General features: G+C 50.9%; 1 protein-coding gene across 2 annotated transcripts; it reads left to right on the plus strand.

The window, feature by feature from the left end:
* Positions 3,609-9,041, plus strand: HEXIM2 (hexamethylene bisacetamide inducible 2). 2 transcript variants are annotated; one of them, XM_005693953.3, is made up of 3 exons: positions 3,609-3,940; positions 4,652-4,749; positions 8,047-9,041. In XM_005693953.3, exons 2-3 carry the CDS (start codon positions 4,678-4,680, stop codon positions 8,839-8,841), a joined length of 867 nt encoding a protein of 288 aa, XP_005694010.1. In that variant the 5' UTR covers positions 3,609-3,940; positions 4,652-4,677; the 3' UTR covers positions 8,842-9,041. The 2 variants fall into 2 exon arrangements, with proteins under 2 accessions (XP_005694010.1, XP_005694009.1); XM_005693952.3 differs by having other exon boundaries at positions 3,612-3,940; positions 4,655-4,749.

Raw genomic sequence — 18,870 nt, forward strand, 5'->3', positions numbered from 1 at the left:
ACAGCAGGGATAATCCAAGTAGTTTACTAACAAATTTTTACACACCTCAAAATTCTTTCAAATGGTTGAGCTGCTACCAGAAATGGCTGGTAAGTCTTCTGAAATAGCTAGTGTGATTCTTTCCCTCAACACAGCACCAAGAACAATTATAGTTGGCTTAAAATTTTCCAAAAAGAACAAAAACTTGAAGAGTATTGTAAACTCTCATCTGAAGACACATTCTATTTGATACATCCACCGACTGTGTGAAGTGTTAACAACTCTGGGTCAACGGTGAGCAAAGATGATATTCCTAAAGGAAAATGTGAGAGCTCTAGAGTGTTCCATGCGCAATTTGAGAAAATGATAGCATTACTGCTCTTGTAAGCAACTCAGTAGAACTTGTCCTAGCCTCCAGAGTGTCAGAGAAGATTAATTTGAAGTTCTGAAGTCTGTTTTTAGCACACACTTCTGGATACCTGGATAACCCCAGGACAACTTTCAGGCAAAGGCAGAGGACCAAATCAGAAGATGGAAGGAAATGTCGAAGAGGTCAGTAGTTCTACCTTCCTCTTTAGGGCTTACTAAAAGTGTATCTAAAACAGCAAACATTTTAACTTAAAAAGAGAAGAGGATGATGAGGACTAAACACAAAATTTAAAAATGTGGAAATCAAACAGTTCAGGAGTAAGAATTTTCATCCTGAATAGGGCTGCTGCAAAGAATCACTCTTGTCAATGAATCCTGTTCACACACAGCCAACAGTCCCAGAACTGGCCATTAGGTGAATGTAAGCCATTCAGGACTTGAGGTTACAACTGCTTGGTACCCTGAGCGCCTGACCCTTGCTCAAACTATTTGGATGGAACATGGCAACCAAGGCCACACTTTGGGAAAGCAGGCCTCCCAAATGCTCCAAATAACCTTTGAAGCAGAAGTTCTAAGGTTCCCAAATAACTAAATTATAACAAGTAAATGTTTACACAGCTACTAGAGTAGTTATTCAAGGTATTTATGATGGAGGCTGCATTGATACCAATTTCAAATTAAGAAACTGAGGCATATAAAGTTTGTCGAATTTGTCATAAACCACAAAGCAACTCATCTGAAACAGGAGAGCCGAGAAGGAAGTTGAAGGTCTGGTTGAACATTAGACAAACAATAGACTCAGCAACAAAATGACCAGTTTGGCCTCATCTTCAGGATTTGGCTCCTGGCCAAGTGAACCAAGTCTGTGGTAGCACACACAGAAATAGAACCTGGAGTTCCTAACTTCCAGTCCTGTGTTTTGTTCAGTAGGTAACCAAGGAACCATTAACAAACTGATTTTATTCCCAACTTTTCTTATCAAGGAATGGAAAAGCATATGGGTCATCCTCAAAAGACAATAAGCTTTCCCCTTTATGAGTAAAATTTCTGCACCTGGCACAGTACTCGCCTTAGTACCTTCCAAATGTTTAACTAGATTACTTCACAATGGAGGATGAATCACAAGTCTGAGATCCTCCATCACTACATTCTTGACAACTGAACCACAAAGATAAGCTTTAAAGCCCCTTTCAGCTATGACTGTTTAACTCCTACCAACTTAAGTGTCAGCTTTTCCAAACTGGTATCTTCTCTTAATCTGAAGAGTGTAAAGTGAATACGAGGTAGGCCAAGTCAACCTACAGCATGAATCAAGTGTACTAAATCTTTATTTAGGATAAGTGGCTCATATTTTAGATTAATAATGTATCAAAGGGGATCATATTTTTTTGGCAATCCAGTTCTAAGACTTTCTCTAAGAACATCCCCGGGACAAACAGAACACAGTTAAAGCTCTGGAGCTGTCACTCTTACAACTTAAAAAATTACTAATAGGAGGATCAGGACTTCAGCTCTGAAAAAAACTTTGCTATGAAGGCCAAATACTTAGGAACGATTTGACCATCTGTAATCAGCCACGAGCTTCACCACAAGATACCCTCAAAGATAAAAGTCTACTGCCCCGTCACTGTCTCTGCTTTAGTCTACCTGGGCATAATTTTCACTGACTTTTTAGCAACAACATTAAGCAACCCCTGAGCTATGAATCTTTCTGAATTTAGATCTCAAGCAGTAAGAAACAAAATTGTTTCATCTGCAATTCAAGAAAAGAATTTCATATCAATCTTCAATCCTTAAGAAGCTGCTACAACTGTAATAAAAGGTTGTTTTATTTTTTTCAAAGCAGGTTTCCCCTACTCCCTCAAACACCACACATATGAAGTAGCTCAAACTGCAATTTCTATCTTGGGGGTCATCTGGGATCACAGAAGTGACTTTCAATTACTTGGAATTTCAAAACAGAGGCTCTACTAACAATGCCTTAGTGGCAAAATATTCCCCCATTTTGTTTCCTTTGTGGGAGAAAATTTCCTTAAATTGTAAAGAATCTGTGGTCTTATAAAGATTATATTGGAATTAGTTCTTTTTTTCCTTTAGGAGGGCGGCCATTTCTCCAAAGGTTTTGGTAAAAGTTATGGCTCAGATTTCAAAATGCAAACAGATGTTCCTGAAGCAACCGAAATGGGCCACTCCACTTTTATTCCCAGAACCGTGGCGACTCCCAAGTTACTTTGTGTCCCAACTCTGCAAAGGGCAAAACCCCATCCCCCTTTGGTGTAAACTTTCAAGAGAAGAACAGCACACTTTTGGAGTTTCCCAAAGCGGCTGGCGACGTGCGAGGTCGGGTCGTTCTGAGATTCGGGGCTGGACAGAAGGAATCTCGAGGGCAAGAGCGCTCAGAGATTTGCACATGCCGCGATCTAGCTGGTCCCTGGGGAGAATTAGTGGTTGCTACAGTAGGAAGAAGGCTGTTCCTTTTCACAGCCCTGGCCGCGGGGTGGCCTTGGTGCATGGAGGGAGATGGTGGGTGCGCCTGGCTCTCCGCCCTCGGAGCCTCCACCTGACTGCCACGCCAAAGGGACGCGAGGCCGGAGCTGCAACCTCCACCCGCCCCCGCGGAGCCAGTCTTTGGAATGTGGCGTCAACCCCACCAAGCCCATCGAAGTGGGGGTCCAGCTACGCCGGGCCTCGCCGCCATACCCAGGCCGCATGGGGGTGGGGAAAGAACTTAGCGGAGTTCGGCCTCAGGAACAGAGCCCCCGTGGTAGGAGCAAAGGGTAGTCGTTTCACCCGGTCTATCCCTAGTTGGGGTCTCGGGAAATTTGGGGCAATTACCCAAGAACCGCGCCCTCTGTGAGAGGCGAGGTTGTGGGGCTGCCGGGACGGTTTGAGGACCGGGCCCGGCCGGAGAGACTCAAACCTTCACCCCCTCGGCCCCCGGTCCCACTCCCCGCCGTCTCCCGGCGCCGCCACTTCAGGCAGCCCACTCGGCCCGGCCTCTCCCCGCGCCCGGACCACCCCCCATGGGGTGCTCTCACTGCGCAGCGAGTCCCTCCGCTGCCTCCTCCCAGCCCAAAATGGCGGCGGCGGCCACCGATCCTTCTCGTCGCCTTCCTCTAGGGCCGAGGATACCTCCGCGCCCAAGCCCCTCCCCCTTCAGCCGGATCTATTTTCTGCCCAGTAAAGATTAACGCCATCAATGAACTCTTTAATTGAGGTAGGGAAGGCGGGTCTGATTGTGCTTCCGCACAGCTAATCGTTGACGAACGGGAGAATATTGACAGGTGAATGGACCAATCAAAGGAGGCATCGATGAGCGCGGGATGCCGCTCGCGAAAGGGTAGATGGGTTTTGAGTTTTCTGTGTGCTTGTTGACGTGACAGGCTCTTGATCCCGCTTCCCTAGCTAGAAGAACTACAATCCCCAGCAGGGACCGCGCTGCCGGGCGGGGCCGTGGGGGAAGGGGGCACCCGGGAAGGGTTCCCTCCCCCTAAGCAGTGGGTAGGTCTGAGGCGTTGGAATTGCAGAGACAGGCGGTCGCACAGAAAGACACACAGACGTAGTCCTGTGCATAGCCCCTGACAGCAAATAGGTCAGTTCTGCCTTTGCAAAATCTCCTTCCCGGATCATTTTTTTCCCAAGGAATCTATCCTTATCCCAGTTGGCTTTCCCTCCCAGCTGTCTATAGCACGAAGACATCACTGCCCCTTTCTTTGGTTTCCCATTGAAAAGGAGGAGGGAAGCCGGCCAAACCCTATAGAGGAAAGGGCCTTAGTCCCAGGCTGGGCCCAGGTCTCAGTCGTGTCTCCTGGGGCGTTGACTTCTGGAGCCCAGCGCGGAATGGAGGTGGGGGGCTGCAGTCAAGATGGGGGCCTCTGGAGGCAGTGGGGAAAGGACTCCTCAGGCTTGTCAGAGCCACTGACCCACTCCACTCCTTGCCTCTCCAGGTCATTGCTGTAAATTCCCCTCCCCAGGCTGTCTTTTCCCCCTCTTTGGTTCTCCTGTAGCTGCCTAGCTGCTTGCTTTGGCCTCGGTGACTTTCAGAAGAATAAGATGTAAGCCCTGGCCTAGGACCCGAAGAACAGGGCTGGAAAGATGGTTCCCTGATCCCCATTTGACCCCCTCCTTGTTTAGGGGTGTGAAAACCAGGGTGGAGGCAGCCTTCTGGCCCTTTATTTGAAAATGAGGGTGTGTATAGGTCTGATGCTACAAAATGGTTGCCGCTGCCTTGGTAAAAATTTCCTGGGCAGGCAGAATCCTCCTGAAAATTCTCCTTCTGGATTTAAGTTTGTGTTATTTAAAGCAGGTGTCACTAGTTAAAGGCCTCTGATGAAAGATTGGGAACAGAAGAAGGTGGCTTCTCCAAACCAACTGCCACCAGCTGCCCTGGAGGAGGCCAAGGTAAGCCCCATTCTCCCAACCACCTTAGTGCCCTGAAGGTGGATCCTGCCAACTGGGATTGTGGCTTCTTGTCTCAGATGTGGTGGTGGATTTGGGAAACCAGTATTTTTTAAATGAATCCCATCCCTACTGTGCACTGAGCAACATGCCAGATGCTATCTCAAAAAACACTTTTCTCTCAATGCTTACCCACTTCCACACCTCCCCTCCTCTTGCCCGGGCCAGGCAGCCTTTGCTATCTTAGTTCCCCAACCAGGGATCCAGGGATCAAACCTCCACCTCCTTCAGTGGAAGCATGGACTGAGGGAAGTCCCCTGAAGTGCCTTTTCTAGAATCATGCAGCCAGCAAGCAGAAGACCTAGGATTTAAGCTTAGGGCCTTAAACAACACAACCCTGCCTTGCATTTTTGTCTAGGCTGAGAACCAAGTCTGAAGCAGGGAAGAGTTTGAGCCATTGGTTTGTAATTTAGGTTGGGTTTAGGGGGTAGAAAATCACCCAGGAGAGAGGGGAGAGTCAGATTGTATCAGGCCCTCAGAGAACATCACCTTCTGATCAACAGCAGGAGCCCAAAGCCTCCCAACCTGTGTGCTGTCTCACTGCCCCTGTCTTGCCCATTCTTTTCCCCTATTCCACAGCTACCTGTAGGTAAGGAGGGAATGCTTGCCCCCTGACCCTCCATACCTAGCTACCTCCAGTATATTTTCTGGATTTATTTAACTTGGAGTTCATGGCATGTCAGGTTCAGAGAGGTTTAGAGAGGGCAAATGACTCATCCAGATCACACAGCTTACCTGCAGTAGTGGTAATGGTGGTAGAGGGATAGGCCTTTAGGAGGCGGCATGTGGGGCTGAGGGCAGGGCTGGCTTGGGTGGGGGTAAGCTCCTGCAGGACATTTGCTGAGGGCTGGGAACGGGTGGATGACTGTGCACACACAAGTGAGCCCCGCACCTCGGACTTCCCAGTGGCCTTGCCTCTTCCTGCATGGAGCAGAAGCTCTCAGTTGGCTCGAGACACTGGTGGAGACACGGCCTGTCACTCTTGATTGATATTCTCTCTGCAGGTAAAGTAAGAATACAACACAGCCAACAACACACACACACACCCCCAAAATACCCCATCCCAAATTATGAAGAGGACTTTGGGGTCTCCCAAATGCATGTTAACACACCTGCAGCTCTTATAGGACTGTGTCCACCTCCCAGGACAAACCCTCTGCTTGTATAGACCCATGCTCAGACATCCCTGAACACAATGTATAATGTGTTAAACATTATAAAACACTGTTCTAATGCTAGTAGTTATTATTAGAATTCCCCAAACCACAAACTTCTAGCAATTCATTCCCTTCCCCCCACACTCAGTACTCCCACCCTCACCACGACAGAGATAAACAGATGCCCTGAACACACACACTCTTGACAGAATCCTTTCCACCTCTTAGATAAGTTCTAGAATGCTCTGGGCTACAGACTGGAGATCGGCCTTTCCTCTCCCTAGTGCTTTCCTGGCCGTCCAACTTCTGCCTGGAATAAATACACTCCGTTCACCCTGGAATGACAGAAAAGAGAGTCTTGTGTTCTGATATGTTTTGGGTCCCCCACCCCCTTCTTCTGGGCGTATGTCATTAAATATATATTTATTGAACACTCACCTTGAGCCATGCATAGCGACACAGTGATGAACCGAACAGACAGGACCCATTCTTCTAGGGGAGAGAAAGATGGTAAATGGTAATGTGCTAATGCTAAGTGGGACACTAACTGTCACATATCAGGGAATCACTAGGAAGGGGAGGGGGTCCCCACATAGATAGGATGGTCAGGGAGGGCCTCTGAAGAGCTAACATTGGAACTAAACCTTAAGGGACGAAAAAGAATCAGCTATGCAGATAGCTGGAAGTGGGATTGGCTACATAGATTGTGGGGCTTCTAATTCACAATTACTAAGAAGTTCAAGACAGTGACAGCAGAGATTAAGCAAAGTGCTAAGCTTGGGGCCTTTCTGAATGGGGGTTCTGTGGGATAACAGGTCATTTGCCAGGAAACTCGCTTTGCCTGAAGGGTAAGTTTTCATTTTCTTCTTAAAAAATTTTTTTATTTTGTTTTGGAATATAGCTGATTAACTGTTGTGATAGTTTCAGGTTAGTAGCAAAGGGACTTGGCGATACACGTGTGTGTGCTGTGCTAAATCGCTTCAGTCATCTTCAACTGTTTGTGACTCTATGGCTCCTCCATCCATGGGATTTTTCAGGCAAGAATACTGGATTGGGTGACCATGCCCTCCTCCAGGGGATCTTCCTGACCCAAGGATAGAACCCACGTCTCTTATGCCTCCTGCATTGGCAGGCAGATTTTTTTTAACCACTGTGTCACCTGGACTTCAGCGGTAAAGAACCCACCTGCAATGCAGGAGACACAGGAGGCATGGGTTTGATCCTTGGATCAGGAAAATCTGGAGAAAGAAATGGCAACCCACTCCAGTATTCTTGCCTGAAAAATCCTATGGACGGAGGAGTCTGGTGGGCCACAGTCCATGGGGTCGCAGAGAGTTGGGCATAACTGAGCGACTAAGCACGCACAAGGAATTCGTATGCGTGTATCCATTCTCCCCCAAACTCCCCTAGCATCCAAGCTGCCACATAACATTGAGCAGAATTCCGTGTGCTGGACAGTAGGTCCTTATTGGTTATCTATTTTAAATATAGCCGGGTATACATGTCCATTCCAAACTCCTAACTATCCCTCCCTACTGTCCTTCCCGCAGCAACCGAAAGTTCTTTTTCTAAGTCTGTTTCTGTTTTCTGGGTAAGTTCACTTGTATCATTTGTTTCTAGATTGCACATGTAAGGGGTGTCGTATGATATTTCTCCTCTAACTTACTTCACTCAGTATAATAATTTCTGGGTCCATCCATGTAAGAGAAACTTTCTAAAGAGGGAAGAGCAAGTGCTGTTTGGGCTTCGGATCGAGCAAATACATCATGAGCAACTTCCTGTCCTGTTTCAGAGTATTTATTGAATGTTTATGCCAGATACTGTTGCAGGTATTGAAATTACAGAGTGAGATACGCAGGCAAGATTCTGGCTCTCCCCATGGGTTTGCTTGGGGTAGGTTTAGTGGACAGATAGTAGACAGGTAAGCCCATAAACTGACAGATGGGTTGTAGAAGGTCTGAGGCTAGAGAGGGACCAAGTGAGCTGGGTGTGTGCAGGTTGGATTCAGGCTGGGTGAACAGAAGGATTCCACCACTGGGGAGAGACCATCTGTGATCCGTCCTCCTTTGTCCTCTCTCTTCAGATCTCTGGCACTTGTGGGAGCCCCCGAACATCCCCTGAGCCTCATGACCCTGGAGGTTCCCGGCCCCTGACCCCTCGGATGGAGAGCCACTCAGAGGAGGAAGACCCTCCTGGGGCTGGCAGTGGCCTGGGCTGGAATGGTAGGAGTCCCCAGGCCCAGAGCCCAGGGGCCTGTTCTGCAGAGGCCATGCTGGCCCGGAAGAAACACCGCCGGCGGCCCTCAAAGCGCAAGCGGCACTGGCGGCCCTATTTGGAGCTCAGCTGGGCTGAGAAGCAACAGCGGGATGAGAGGCAGAGCCAGCGGGCCTCCCGGGTCCGAGAGGAGATGTTTGCTAAAGGCCAGCCCGTGGCACCCTACAACACTACCCAGTTCCTGATGAACGACCGAGACCCCGAGGAGCCCAACCTGGATGTGCCCCAGGGGGCCTCCCACCCAGGCTCCAGCGGGGAGAGTGAGGCCGGGGACAGTGACGCGCAAGGCCGCGCTCATGGGGAGTTCCAGCAGAAGGATTTCTCCGAGGCCTACGAGCGGTATCACGCCGAGAGCCTGCAGGGCCGCAGCAAGGAGGAACTGGTGCAAGACTACCTGGATCTGGAGAGGCGGCTGTCCCAGGCCGAGGAGGAGATGAGGAGGCTGCGGCAGCTGCGGGAATGCACCAGCTGGCGCCCCTGTTACCAAGTGGAGGAACTGGCCGCTGAGATAGAGAGGCTCCGGACGGAGAACCAGCGACTTCGGCAGGAGAATGAGATGTGGAACCGAGAAGGCGGCCGCCGTGGTGGGCAGCCGGGCAGCTAGGGGTGCCCCCTGCCCCAGCCAGGCTGACTCAAGGAGTGTACCCTCAGGCCAGCTGAGTCTCAGGGAGACGAGTCTCAGTCCCCCTGCTCTCCCTGAGAACAGCCAGTACAGGCTCAGGCTTCTACCTTGTCATGGCCCCAAGTTGTTCTTGGATGTCCTGTTACTTTTCACAAAGGAATTAAATGATTTTGGTGAGATCACATGGGAGTGACTGGCATTGGTTTCACTAGGGCTGCTGTGAGAAAGAATCAAAGCCTGTTCTTCCCAGAGAGGCCTGGGGCTGCCCCAAGCCCGGGAGACCCCTGCCCTGGGGGCCTTTCCGGGTCTTGGTTGCCTGAAATCTGCTCCATGTATCCGGGAGCCATCAACTGCTCTGAAGGTTTTAGAGAGGGGAAGGCAGAGGAGGGAGGGAACCACCAGGTTCAGCCAGAGCCTGACTTAAGATGCCAGATTGCCTTGAGGAACTGGGAGTTTCCCTGGAGGAGAAAGGCCTGGGCTCAAGGCCAGGGGTTTCTTCAGGGTTTATTCCCAGGCTCCCTGTGTTTTCCCTATTCTTTCCACAGTGCAGAGGGCTGGGCTAGACAAGGTCTGGGGACCTTGTGTCTCCTTGTCCTTTAACAGTCACCCTAACTGCCCCCTACATCTCTCAGCTGGCCCTTAGGCAGGAGGTGAGTTGTCAGGTTTGCCCTCTGACCTCTGAGAAGGGCACTAACGCATAAGCGCTCAAGGGAGATTTTCTCCTGATGGAAAATAACCCCAAGGCTGGTTGGACAGGGGATTGATCCTTAGCAGAGCTGGAGGCCTGCTGTGCACCTGTGCATCCCTGCTCCTTTAGCCTAATCACCTGTGTGGTTAATTCCCTTGGAGGTGAGCCCCTCACCAGTCTGTCTAATAGAGAGCTGAGTCAGCCCGGATCTGCCACCAACACAGCAGTATGGGCTCTGAAGCGAGCTCACACACCCCCTCACACTCAGACCCACCCTTGTTCTTGTGGCTGCAGAGTGTCAGGCTGCGGTGGTGGAGGGGAAGTTAGTCAACCAGCGTGTGTTGGCTCTGCCATGGTGCTCAGGGAGTGGTGGAAGCCTGGCTGGCCCAGCCTAACCTCCGTTTCAGGAAAACTCATCTTGACAGGCCACGTTGAGGGAGAGAAGGGCTCAGGCCTGGGAGCTGCTGGGATGGAAATGTTGACAAACCCTGTGTGTTGCCAGGATAACTTTCATTTCTACCCTGCCACACCCAGGCCTCGCCAGCGTCTTCTACCAGAAGCAAGACCAGCACAGATTCTAGGAAGGGATGGGTTTTTATGAGGGCAGAATCTCCCATCTTTGGGGTCTCCCCCGACCCAGCCCTGGCTGAGAGTCTTAGCCCTTTCTCCTCTGACCCCAGACAGCTCTGTCAGGAAAGGGCTGGAGGAATGATCGTTTCCACTTTGCAGACGGAAAGCCCTAGGCTCAGAGAGGAAGCCGCTTTTGGGTTCCAGGAAAGCTGGCCCTAGGCTGGCCTTCCCCTGTAGGGGTGTTAGCCAAGGACCTGAAGGCCCCTGGGCAGGGTGCAGGCAGCCTCCCAGCGGCTGCATTCCTCAGCATGGAGCCAGAGGGAAAGGGGAGGGCCAGGGCCAGGACAGAGTTGTTTACCCACCGGGAGGCCTCTGTGTGTGCGTGTGTGTGTGTGTGTGTGTGTGTGTGTGTGTAAAAGTAACTAGGAGGGGAGAGAAGATTCCAGAGGACTGAGAGGGTAGGGGGAGGGGTGTGGGAGAGTCGAGGGAGAGGGTGCTGGGGGTGTGTCCCTGAGCAGGCAGGAGTTGCACACGGGGGAGGGGACAGGTGAAGAGTTTGGCCTTTCTCAGCCAAGGAGCTGAGGAGCCTGGAGACAGAAAAGCCATAATACCAACACACACATACACAATGGTTGAAGGGCTTTGGGTCAGGGTCACACTGAGGTGGGATAATTTTTCCAAGGCTAGTGGGGCCCAGGATTGGGCAAGAAAACAGAAAAAAAAAAAAAGAAGGATGTGAGCTGGGAGCGTGTCAGGAGGAGCTGAGGACTGGTGAAGAGTCAGTATCACTCCCTACCCCCATCAGGGTCCCTGACCTCAGTGCTCCTAACCCTCAGCACTGAGTGGAGCCAGCTCTGTGCTGTGGTTTCTTTTTGCCTCCCTGCTTTTCCCTCTCCTAGGAGCCCACTTCAGTGAGGAAGCTCCAGGTTACAGCCCCCATCACCCTGTTTGCTGGGCAAGCTGGGCCTGGATACTCCTTTCTCCTCTGCAGGCCTTTCCAGAGCAGATGCCCAGGGCCTCATTCCCTCCAGCTCATTTGCTTTCCAGGACCTTCTCTGTCTCCTGGGTTGGGGGAGGGAGGCCCAGAGGGGCAGGTAGTTCCCAGGAGAGACTGCATACCCTAGTCTGGGATCCTTCTTTCTTCCCCACCCAAGGTGGACACCCTTGTGTCCAATGGACAGTTCCTCCCTGCAGTGGGGTCAGGGAATAAGAGGTGACAGGGCAGGAGGAGCTTGCCAGGAAAGGGGGATGGGGGTCAAGATGAAGTCGTTCAGTGTGAGTGAAGAGGGTGGCCAGGTCCCATTGCCCCACTGGGCACGGGCAAGGATGGCACTGGCCCTTTAAGTGGGGGTGCCAGTCAATGCCCTCCCCTAGCCAACCCAATTCAAGGGCACACTGAGCATGTGCAGGAGCTGTGCAAAGCCGGAGGGGAGGGAAGTGGGGGGATAGATTCTGGAGGGAGCTCTTCACCCCCCTGCTTCCTGTAGCCGCCCCCACTCTCGTTCCTGGGTCTGACAAAGGAGCCCAAGGTGCTCAGCCAGCCCCTTCCCTCATCCCAGACCCTCGGTGGGTGCTGCCCTCTGGGGGCTCTGGGGCCTGCAAGGGGTGAGGGGTAGCCTCTTGGCCCTGGGAAGTCTCGGGAGCCCCCCTGCTGCTTGGAGGTGGCACCCCGCATTCAGCCCAGTGTCAGCCTCACTTCCCCGGTGAGGGTGTGGGTGGGCGGTGGGTGATCTTCCTGTTGCTTAACGTGTTTGATTTCATTCCATTGGTGTCAGGGTTTCTAAAGGAATTGCCTACCTTGATGACGTTCTGCTCGGAAAATTAAAAACAGCTTAAATGAGGTCCCTGCCCCCACCCCCAGGAGCTTCCAGTCTAAAGTCTGAGAGGAAGCAAACGCTCAAAACGCCTGCCCGACTCCCTCTCCTGGTTCTCCCTCCTACCTCTAAAGGGCAGTGGCTCTCAAGTTTACAGGATCCAGCTCTGCTTCCTCAACCAACTACATTCTCCAGACCACCTCCCCCGGCAGCCTAGGAAAGTCCCCTCCCTCAAGCCTTTTGCCCACAGCGAGTGCCCCTGTTTCTGTAACTCTCCAACATCCTTCTCCTTGCCTCACAGCTCAGGCCCTCCTTCACCTTCCCTTCCCGCCTTGGCACTTGCCTGTTCTTCCTATAATCTGTTACCTATAGGAACCCTTATGGTTTTTAAATTTATTGTATTTATTTATTTATTGCCTGCGCCTTAATGGCTTGTGGGATCTTAGTTCCCTGACCAGGAATCGAACCTGCACCCTTAGCAGTGAAAGTGCAGAGTCCTAACCACTGGACCACTGCGGAATTCCCCAGGCAACCTTTTTAAAAAATTATTATTTTATTTTAGCTGCAATGGGTCTTCGTTGCTTCACGAGGGCTTTCCTTATTTGCAGCGAATGGGGCTACTTGCCAGCTGCGGTGCATAGGCTTCTCACTGTCGTGGCTTCTCATTTTGCAGAGCGTGGGCGCCAGGTGTATGGGCTCAGCAGTTGTGGTACACGGGCTTAGTTGCCCCTGGGCATGTGGAATCTTCCCGGAGCAGGGGTCAAACCCGTTTCCCCTGCATTGGCAGATGGATTCTCAACCACTGGACCACCAGGGAAGCCCAGGCACCCTTATTTTTAATTGTGGTGAAATTCACCTAACATAGAATCAACCATTTTAAAGAGAACAATTCAGTGGCACTTAGGACCTTCCCAATGTATACAACTGCCACCTCCATCTACAATAGTTCCAAACATCATCAGCCCCAAAGGAAGCCCCCTACCCATTCCTGCCATTCTCCAGCCCGGGCAACCACCTATCTGCCTTCTGACTATGGATTTACTTATTCTGGGTATTCTGGGGTAGAGAAAAGAGGAAAAACCTAGTCGCCCGGGGCCTGTATGTCAAAAGCAGATTCTCTGAGGGCCTATTGTCGAGGGAGCACTGGACCAGGAGTCCCAAGGCCTGTGTGCGTGCTCAGTCATGTCCGACTCTTTGTGACCCCATGGACTGAAGCCCGCCAGGCTCCTCTGTCCCTGGGATTTTCCAGGCAAGAATACTGGCATGGGTTGCCATTTCTGCCTCCAGGGGATCATCCTGAACCAGGAACTGAACCCACATCACCTGTGTGTCCTGCCTTGGCAGGCAGATTCTTTACCACTGAGCCACCTGGGAAACCCCCCGAGGTCTGTGATAGACCCTAGTTCTGCTTCTAATTCAGGGGCCTCCCCTCACCTGTTCACGGAGCTGAGGGACTTCAGGCCAGTCTAGTATCCTCAGCCTTCAGATCATACCCTTGTCTGAAGGATTCTGTCTGGATTGTAGAGCCTGATCTGAAAAATATTCCTTTTTGATCCTCTTGGCTCCTTCCTGCCAGGCCCAGGCAGTGAAGATGGCCCCAGGGGACGGTGTAATACCTCAGAGTTTGGGGTCAGAGGCATGAGATGAGGAAACTTCAGCTCTGAGAGGTTGAGAAACTTGCCCAAGGCCACACAACTCCTGCTGCACTGGAGTGGCAGCCGGTTCAGTCTGATTGTGTTCTGGAACTTTTGACCACAGTGTCCTCCTGTCTTCAAAGAGATAAAGCAAGTTAAGGGCTTAACGAAATGCCAACTGTGTGGGAGGTGCTCTCAAATGGAAGCAGCTACAAATTTTACTACATTGTGGAACACTGTGTAATCCTGAAGTGAATAGCTCCAGTCCAAAGTGATTCTTGGTAAATTCTTGGTAAAAAAAAATCCACCTGCAATGCAGCAGACCCTGGTTCGATCCCTGGGTGGGAAAGATCCCCTGGAGGAGGAAATGGCAACCTACTCCAGTATTCTTGCCTGGGAAATCCCATGGACAGAGGAGCCTCAGGCTACAGTCCATGGTGTCACCAAGAGTCAGACATAACTTAGCCACTAAACCACATAAACCAAGGTGGTTCTTGGGAGTTCCTCTCTCCCCTCTTGCCTCATCTTTGTCCTCCACTGGCCTCCCTAGGATGACAGCCCCTGTCGGAACCAAGGGGTTGCCTAGATCCCGAGTCTTTAAGGCAGGTGTGTGTGAAAAGGCTCTCTCGAGACCCTCGAATGAAGGATATATGATTGTTGCCTTCCACAGAGCTCAGTTCACCTATTTCTCCCTGGTTGAACCTATATCCCTGCCCCCTCAAAGAGAAAGGAGCTTGTGGGTCTAGGGGAGGGAAGGGACTGCACAGGGCTGGCCTGGCAGGGGCCAGATTGAGCAGCTGGTTCCCCAGTTGGCCGCTGTGTCCCGGCTGCCTGCGGGCCTGGACATTCCAGAGACCACCTGCCAGAGAGACTCCCCCCAACCCCGGAATGCTTCCAAGATGGAAACGCCCAGACCAGCCCTCTGGACGCCTGCTGTCTCCTTCCTCAGGACGACCAGGCAGGGCCCCCTCCCCTGCTCTGTCCCTAGTCCAGTGGCTCGAAGAGGAAGTTCCCAAGGGACTAAGTTGTGAGGAGACATTGTGAAGGTGTCCAGGGCTGGACTCAGCCACACCCAGTCGTTTGGGACCTTTTATGTGTTCTGTCTGTCTTTCTCTCTCTCTCTTTTATTTAAATATTTGGCTTCACTGGGTCTCAGCGGCAGCCTGCGGGATCCTTAGTTTTGGCACAGAGGATCTAGTTCGTTGACCAGGGACTGAACCCTGGGCCCCCTGCACTGGGAGCCTGGAGTCTTAACTACTGGAGCACCAGAGAAGTCCCTGTCCTGGCTCTTGATCTTCTGCGGGGTGCTCCTTAGGCCCGCAGAGTCCTCTGTGGGGTGCTCCTTAGGCCAGCCAGCCATCAGGCTCCTTTATCATTGAGTGAGGACACGGGGAAGCTGCAAGGTCTCTCACAGCCATGCCCAGAACCAAACCTGGTGCCTGTTCAGCTGGCTGCCTTCTTTTCTTACTGTTGGCCCCTCCGTCCTCCCCAGCTAGACCTCCCTTCCTCAGCTTCTCTGTCCCAGCCTCAACAATTTCCCTCTTGAGCCCTTTGATAAACAGCATCTTTTCCTCACTTGTAACCCACATCAGCTGTGGGTGGACTCACCCTACTCCCAGGGCCCCCCTCAGCTTCCGCTCCTCAGTGGTCTCTCCCCGCTCTACCCCAGGCTGCAGATGCTAGAGGCCTTATTTTTAACTCCCTCCTCTCCCACCAGATGAATTCCCCACATCTTCACACTACTGAAAAATTCTTTTCATCACAATTCGAACTTCTGTCTTTGTCATAAAATACCTTCACAAAAGCACGTGTGAATTTTCTCTTCCACTAATTCGCTTGTTGATAAACCAGTCACGTTAAAAAAAATCTGATTGCTGCTTAATATCTCTAATGTCTGATAGCTCTATTCTCTCTCCTTACCCTTCTTTCAATGAAGATTCCTGGATATTCTTTGTTGTTGTTTAGTCATTCAGTCTTGTCTGACTCTTTGTGACCCCATGGACTGCACCACGACACACTTGCCTCTCCTTCACCATCTCCTGGAGCTTGCTCAAGCTCATGTCCATTGAGTCAGTGATGCCATCCAACCATCTCATCCTCTGTCATCCCCATCTCCTCCTGGCTTCAGTCTTTCCCAGCATCGGGGTCTTTTCTAATGAGTCAGCTCTTTGCATCAGGTGGCCAAAGTATTGGAAATTCTTAGATTTAAATTTTTTTCTAGAGTACATTCAAAAGCAGCATGACTGAGGACTTCCCTGGTGGTCCAGTGGTTAAGAATCCACCTTCCAATGCAGGGAACGTGGCTTCAGCCTCTGGTCAGGGAGTTAAGATACCATATGCCACACTTGGTTATCCTCCCTGTGGGCTGGAACTACTGATCCCTCCTGCTCTAGAGTCCCTGGGCGAATGCACCACAAGGAAGATCCCGTGTGCCACAACTAAGACCCGATGCAGCCAAATAAATTAATGATATAGTTTTTAAAAGAGCAGCATGTTCGGCTCCTCTCCCCAAAGCATATCTTTATGTATTGAATATCTGTATATAAAGATATAGATAGATATGCAAATATTGGCACAGATACAGGTATTGTGGAAGGAAGCAAGCATGTGAGAGAGTTCTAGACGTTACCTTATTTAATATCCTATCTTCAGGCTGAATTAAATATCTTTCTAAACCTGTGACCCTGTCTTATCGTCTTTAACCATTTTTAAGTGTGCAGTTCAGTGGCATTAAGTACATTTGTGTTGCTGTGCAGCCACCTCCACCATCCATCTCCAGAACATTTTCCTTTTCAACTTCCCAAGCTGAGACTCTACCCATTAAACAATAACCCCTTCCCCCCCTGCCCCTGGCAACTACCATTCTTCTTTTCTAGAAGCCTTTTGATAAGATTGCTCCCCTGCTGGTTTCCATCCAGCTGGACCCCAGGTTCCCTCTCCTTACAGAACTCCTTTGTCCAATAAATTATTGCTTCTCAACTGACGGCCCATGGGAATCACCTGGGAAAAATATTCAGAGTTGCGATGACGACTGGGTGCCACCCCTGGAATTTCGGATTTAGTTCCTCTGGGGTGCAGCCCAGGCATTTGTTATTATTTAGTTCCTAAGTCATGCCTGACTCTTTGTAACCCCATGGACTATAGCTCACCAGTGTCCTCTGTCCATGGGATTTCCCAAGCAAGAATACTGGAATGGGTTGCCATTTCCTTTTCTAGGGGCGCTTCCTGACCCAGGGATTGAATCTGAGTCTCCTACATTGGCAGGCAGATTCTTTACCACTGAGCCACAGGCACTGGAAAGGTTTTGAAATTTTATTTATGTATTAATTTTGGCCATGATGTGTGGCATGTGGGATCTTAGTTCCCCAATCAGCGATGGAAGCTCTGCCCCTTGCAGTGGAGGCACAGCATCTTAACCACTGGACCACCAGGGAACTCCTAGGCACTGGAGCTTTTAAGGCTTTCAAGGGGGTTGCATAGGTTCAGCAAGAGAGCTGAGAACCAGAGTTCTAAGAACTCTGAATATCCTCTCTGCCCAGCTCATCTTGGTTAGGCATGTGGGTGCTTGTCACCTGCCCACATCCCTAGGAGGACTCCAAGACAGCATGGTCTCCAATATGCAGATGCGAAACAGTGAGTTGGTGTTCGGGGGAGCCTTGAAGGGCAGACCTGGGGATGGGCAGAAGAAGGAATTTCCACTGATCAGCGGGGGTGGGTGGGGTCAAACTGTTTCAGAGACTTGCAGCTTCCATCACGGGATGTGCCAGGGCTCATGAGGAAAGGCAGAAAGTGAGACCAGAAAGTACGCTGAGGGGCCCTCCAGCCATCAGATTCTGAAAATTCTACCTGGCAAAGAACCATTGCCTCACATTCACAGCAATACAACCACCTGTGGTTTGTGTGTGATGATGCTTCTGCCTATCTGGGCCAGGGTGGGGTGGGAGCTCCGTACTGGGGGTTACATAGAGATATCTGTCTGTGAGCAGGTGTTGTGTATGAGTCTGCAGGGAGTTTCAGGATCAAATGCTCTCCTTGCTTCCTTTTTTAGTGCCTTATTGATTATCTCCGGCCCCCTTTTTTTCTGGCTTCCCTGGAGCAGAGGGAGGTGGAGGAGGCCATTTGGAGGCTGGGTAGGGGGGTTCATTTGGGCCAGGTGGGCTTCTCCTGTGCAGAGATGAAGAGTCTGTGCTTCTTGGACTATCCACTGCTGCTCCCCACCCACGGCAGAAGAGGAGAGGCACCTTCCCCATCACCTGTCTGCACACATGCCTCCTCCTCTATTGATGAAGAGATGTCCTGTCTCATTAGAAGCACCATTTGTTGATCCAACAGACGTTTGCTGGGTGCATTCGTCTTCTAGAGCCGCCATAACAGAGTACCACGAGCTGGGTGACTAGATACTGTAATGTCTTACAGCTCTGGAGGCTAGTGGTGGTCTGCAGTCAAGGTGTGGGCAGGCCAGGCTCCCTCTGAAATCTGTAGGGGAAGAAGCCTTTCTTGACTCTTCTTAGGTTCTGGCGGTCCATAGAGTCGCAAAGAGTTGGACCCTTCGCTCACAGGGCTTGTAGGTACATCTGTCCAATTCTCCATCTTCCCTCTGTGTGCCTGTCTCAGTGTCCAAATGTCCCCCTTTTATAAGGACACAAGTCTTGTTGAATGAGAGCCCACCCTGATAACCTCATTTTAGCTTGATTACCTTTGTAAAGACCCTATTTCCGGACTTCCCTGGTGGCTCAGTGGTAAAGAATCTGCCTGCCAATGCAGGAAATACTGATTTGATCCCTGATCTGGAAAGATCCCACTTGCCACGGAGCAACTAAGCCCGTGCACCACAACTACTGAGCCTGTGCTCTAGAGCCCGGGAGACGCAACTATTGAAGCTTGTGCACCTAGAGCCCGTGCTCCCCGACAAGAGAAGCCTCTGCAGTGAGAAGCCGCTGCACCGCAAGTGGAGAGTGGTGCCTGCTCACTGCAGCTACAGAAAAGCCCGTGCAGCGGTGAAGGCCTACCACAGCCAAGAAAAAAAGCCCTATTTCCAAATACGGTTGCATTTTGAGATATTGGGGGTTAGGACTTCAGCATCTCTCTCTCTCTCTTAAGATTTACTTCCTTTTACTTTATTTTTTAATATTTACTTATTTTGGCTATTGTGGTACATGTGATCTTCATTGTGTCATGCAAAATCTTCGGTCTCCAGCATGGCCTTCATCGCTCCTCAGGATGTGGGATCTTAGTTCCTGACCAGGGATCGAACCCATGTCCCCTTGCATTGCAAGGCAGATTCTTAACCACTGGACCACCGAGG

The sequence above is a fragment of the Capra hircus genome, chromosome 19 (genome assembly GCF_001704415.2).
Source record: "Capra hircus breed San Clemente chromosome 19, ASM170441v1, whole genome shotgun sequence".
In the NCBI taxonomy this organism is placed as follows: Eukaryota; Metazoa; Chordata; class Mammalia; order Artiodactyla; family Bovidae; genus Capra; species Capra hircus.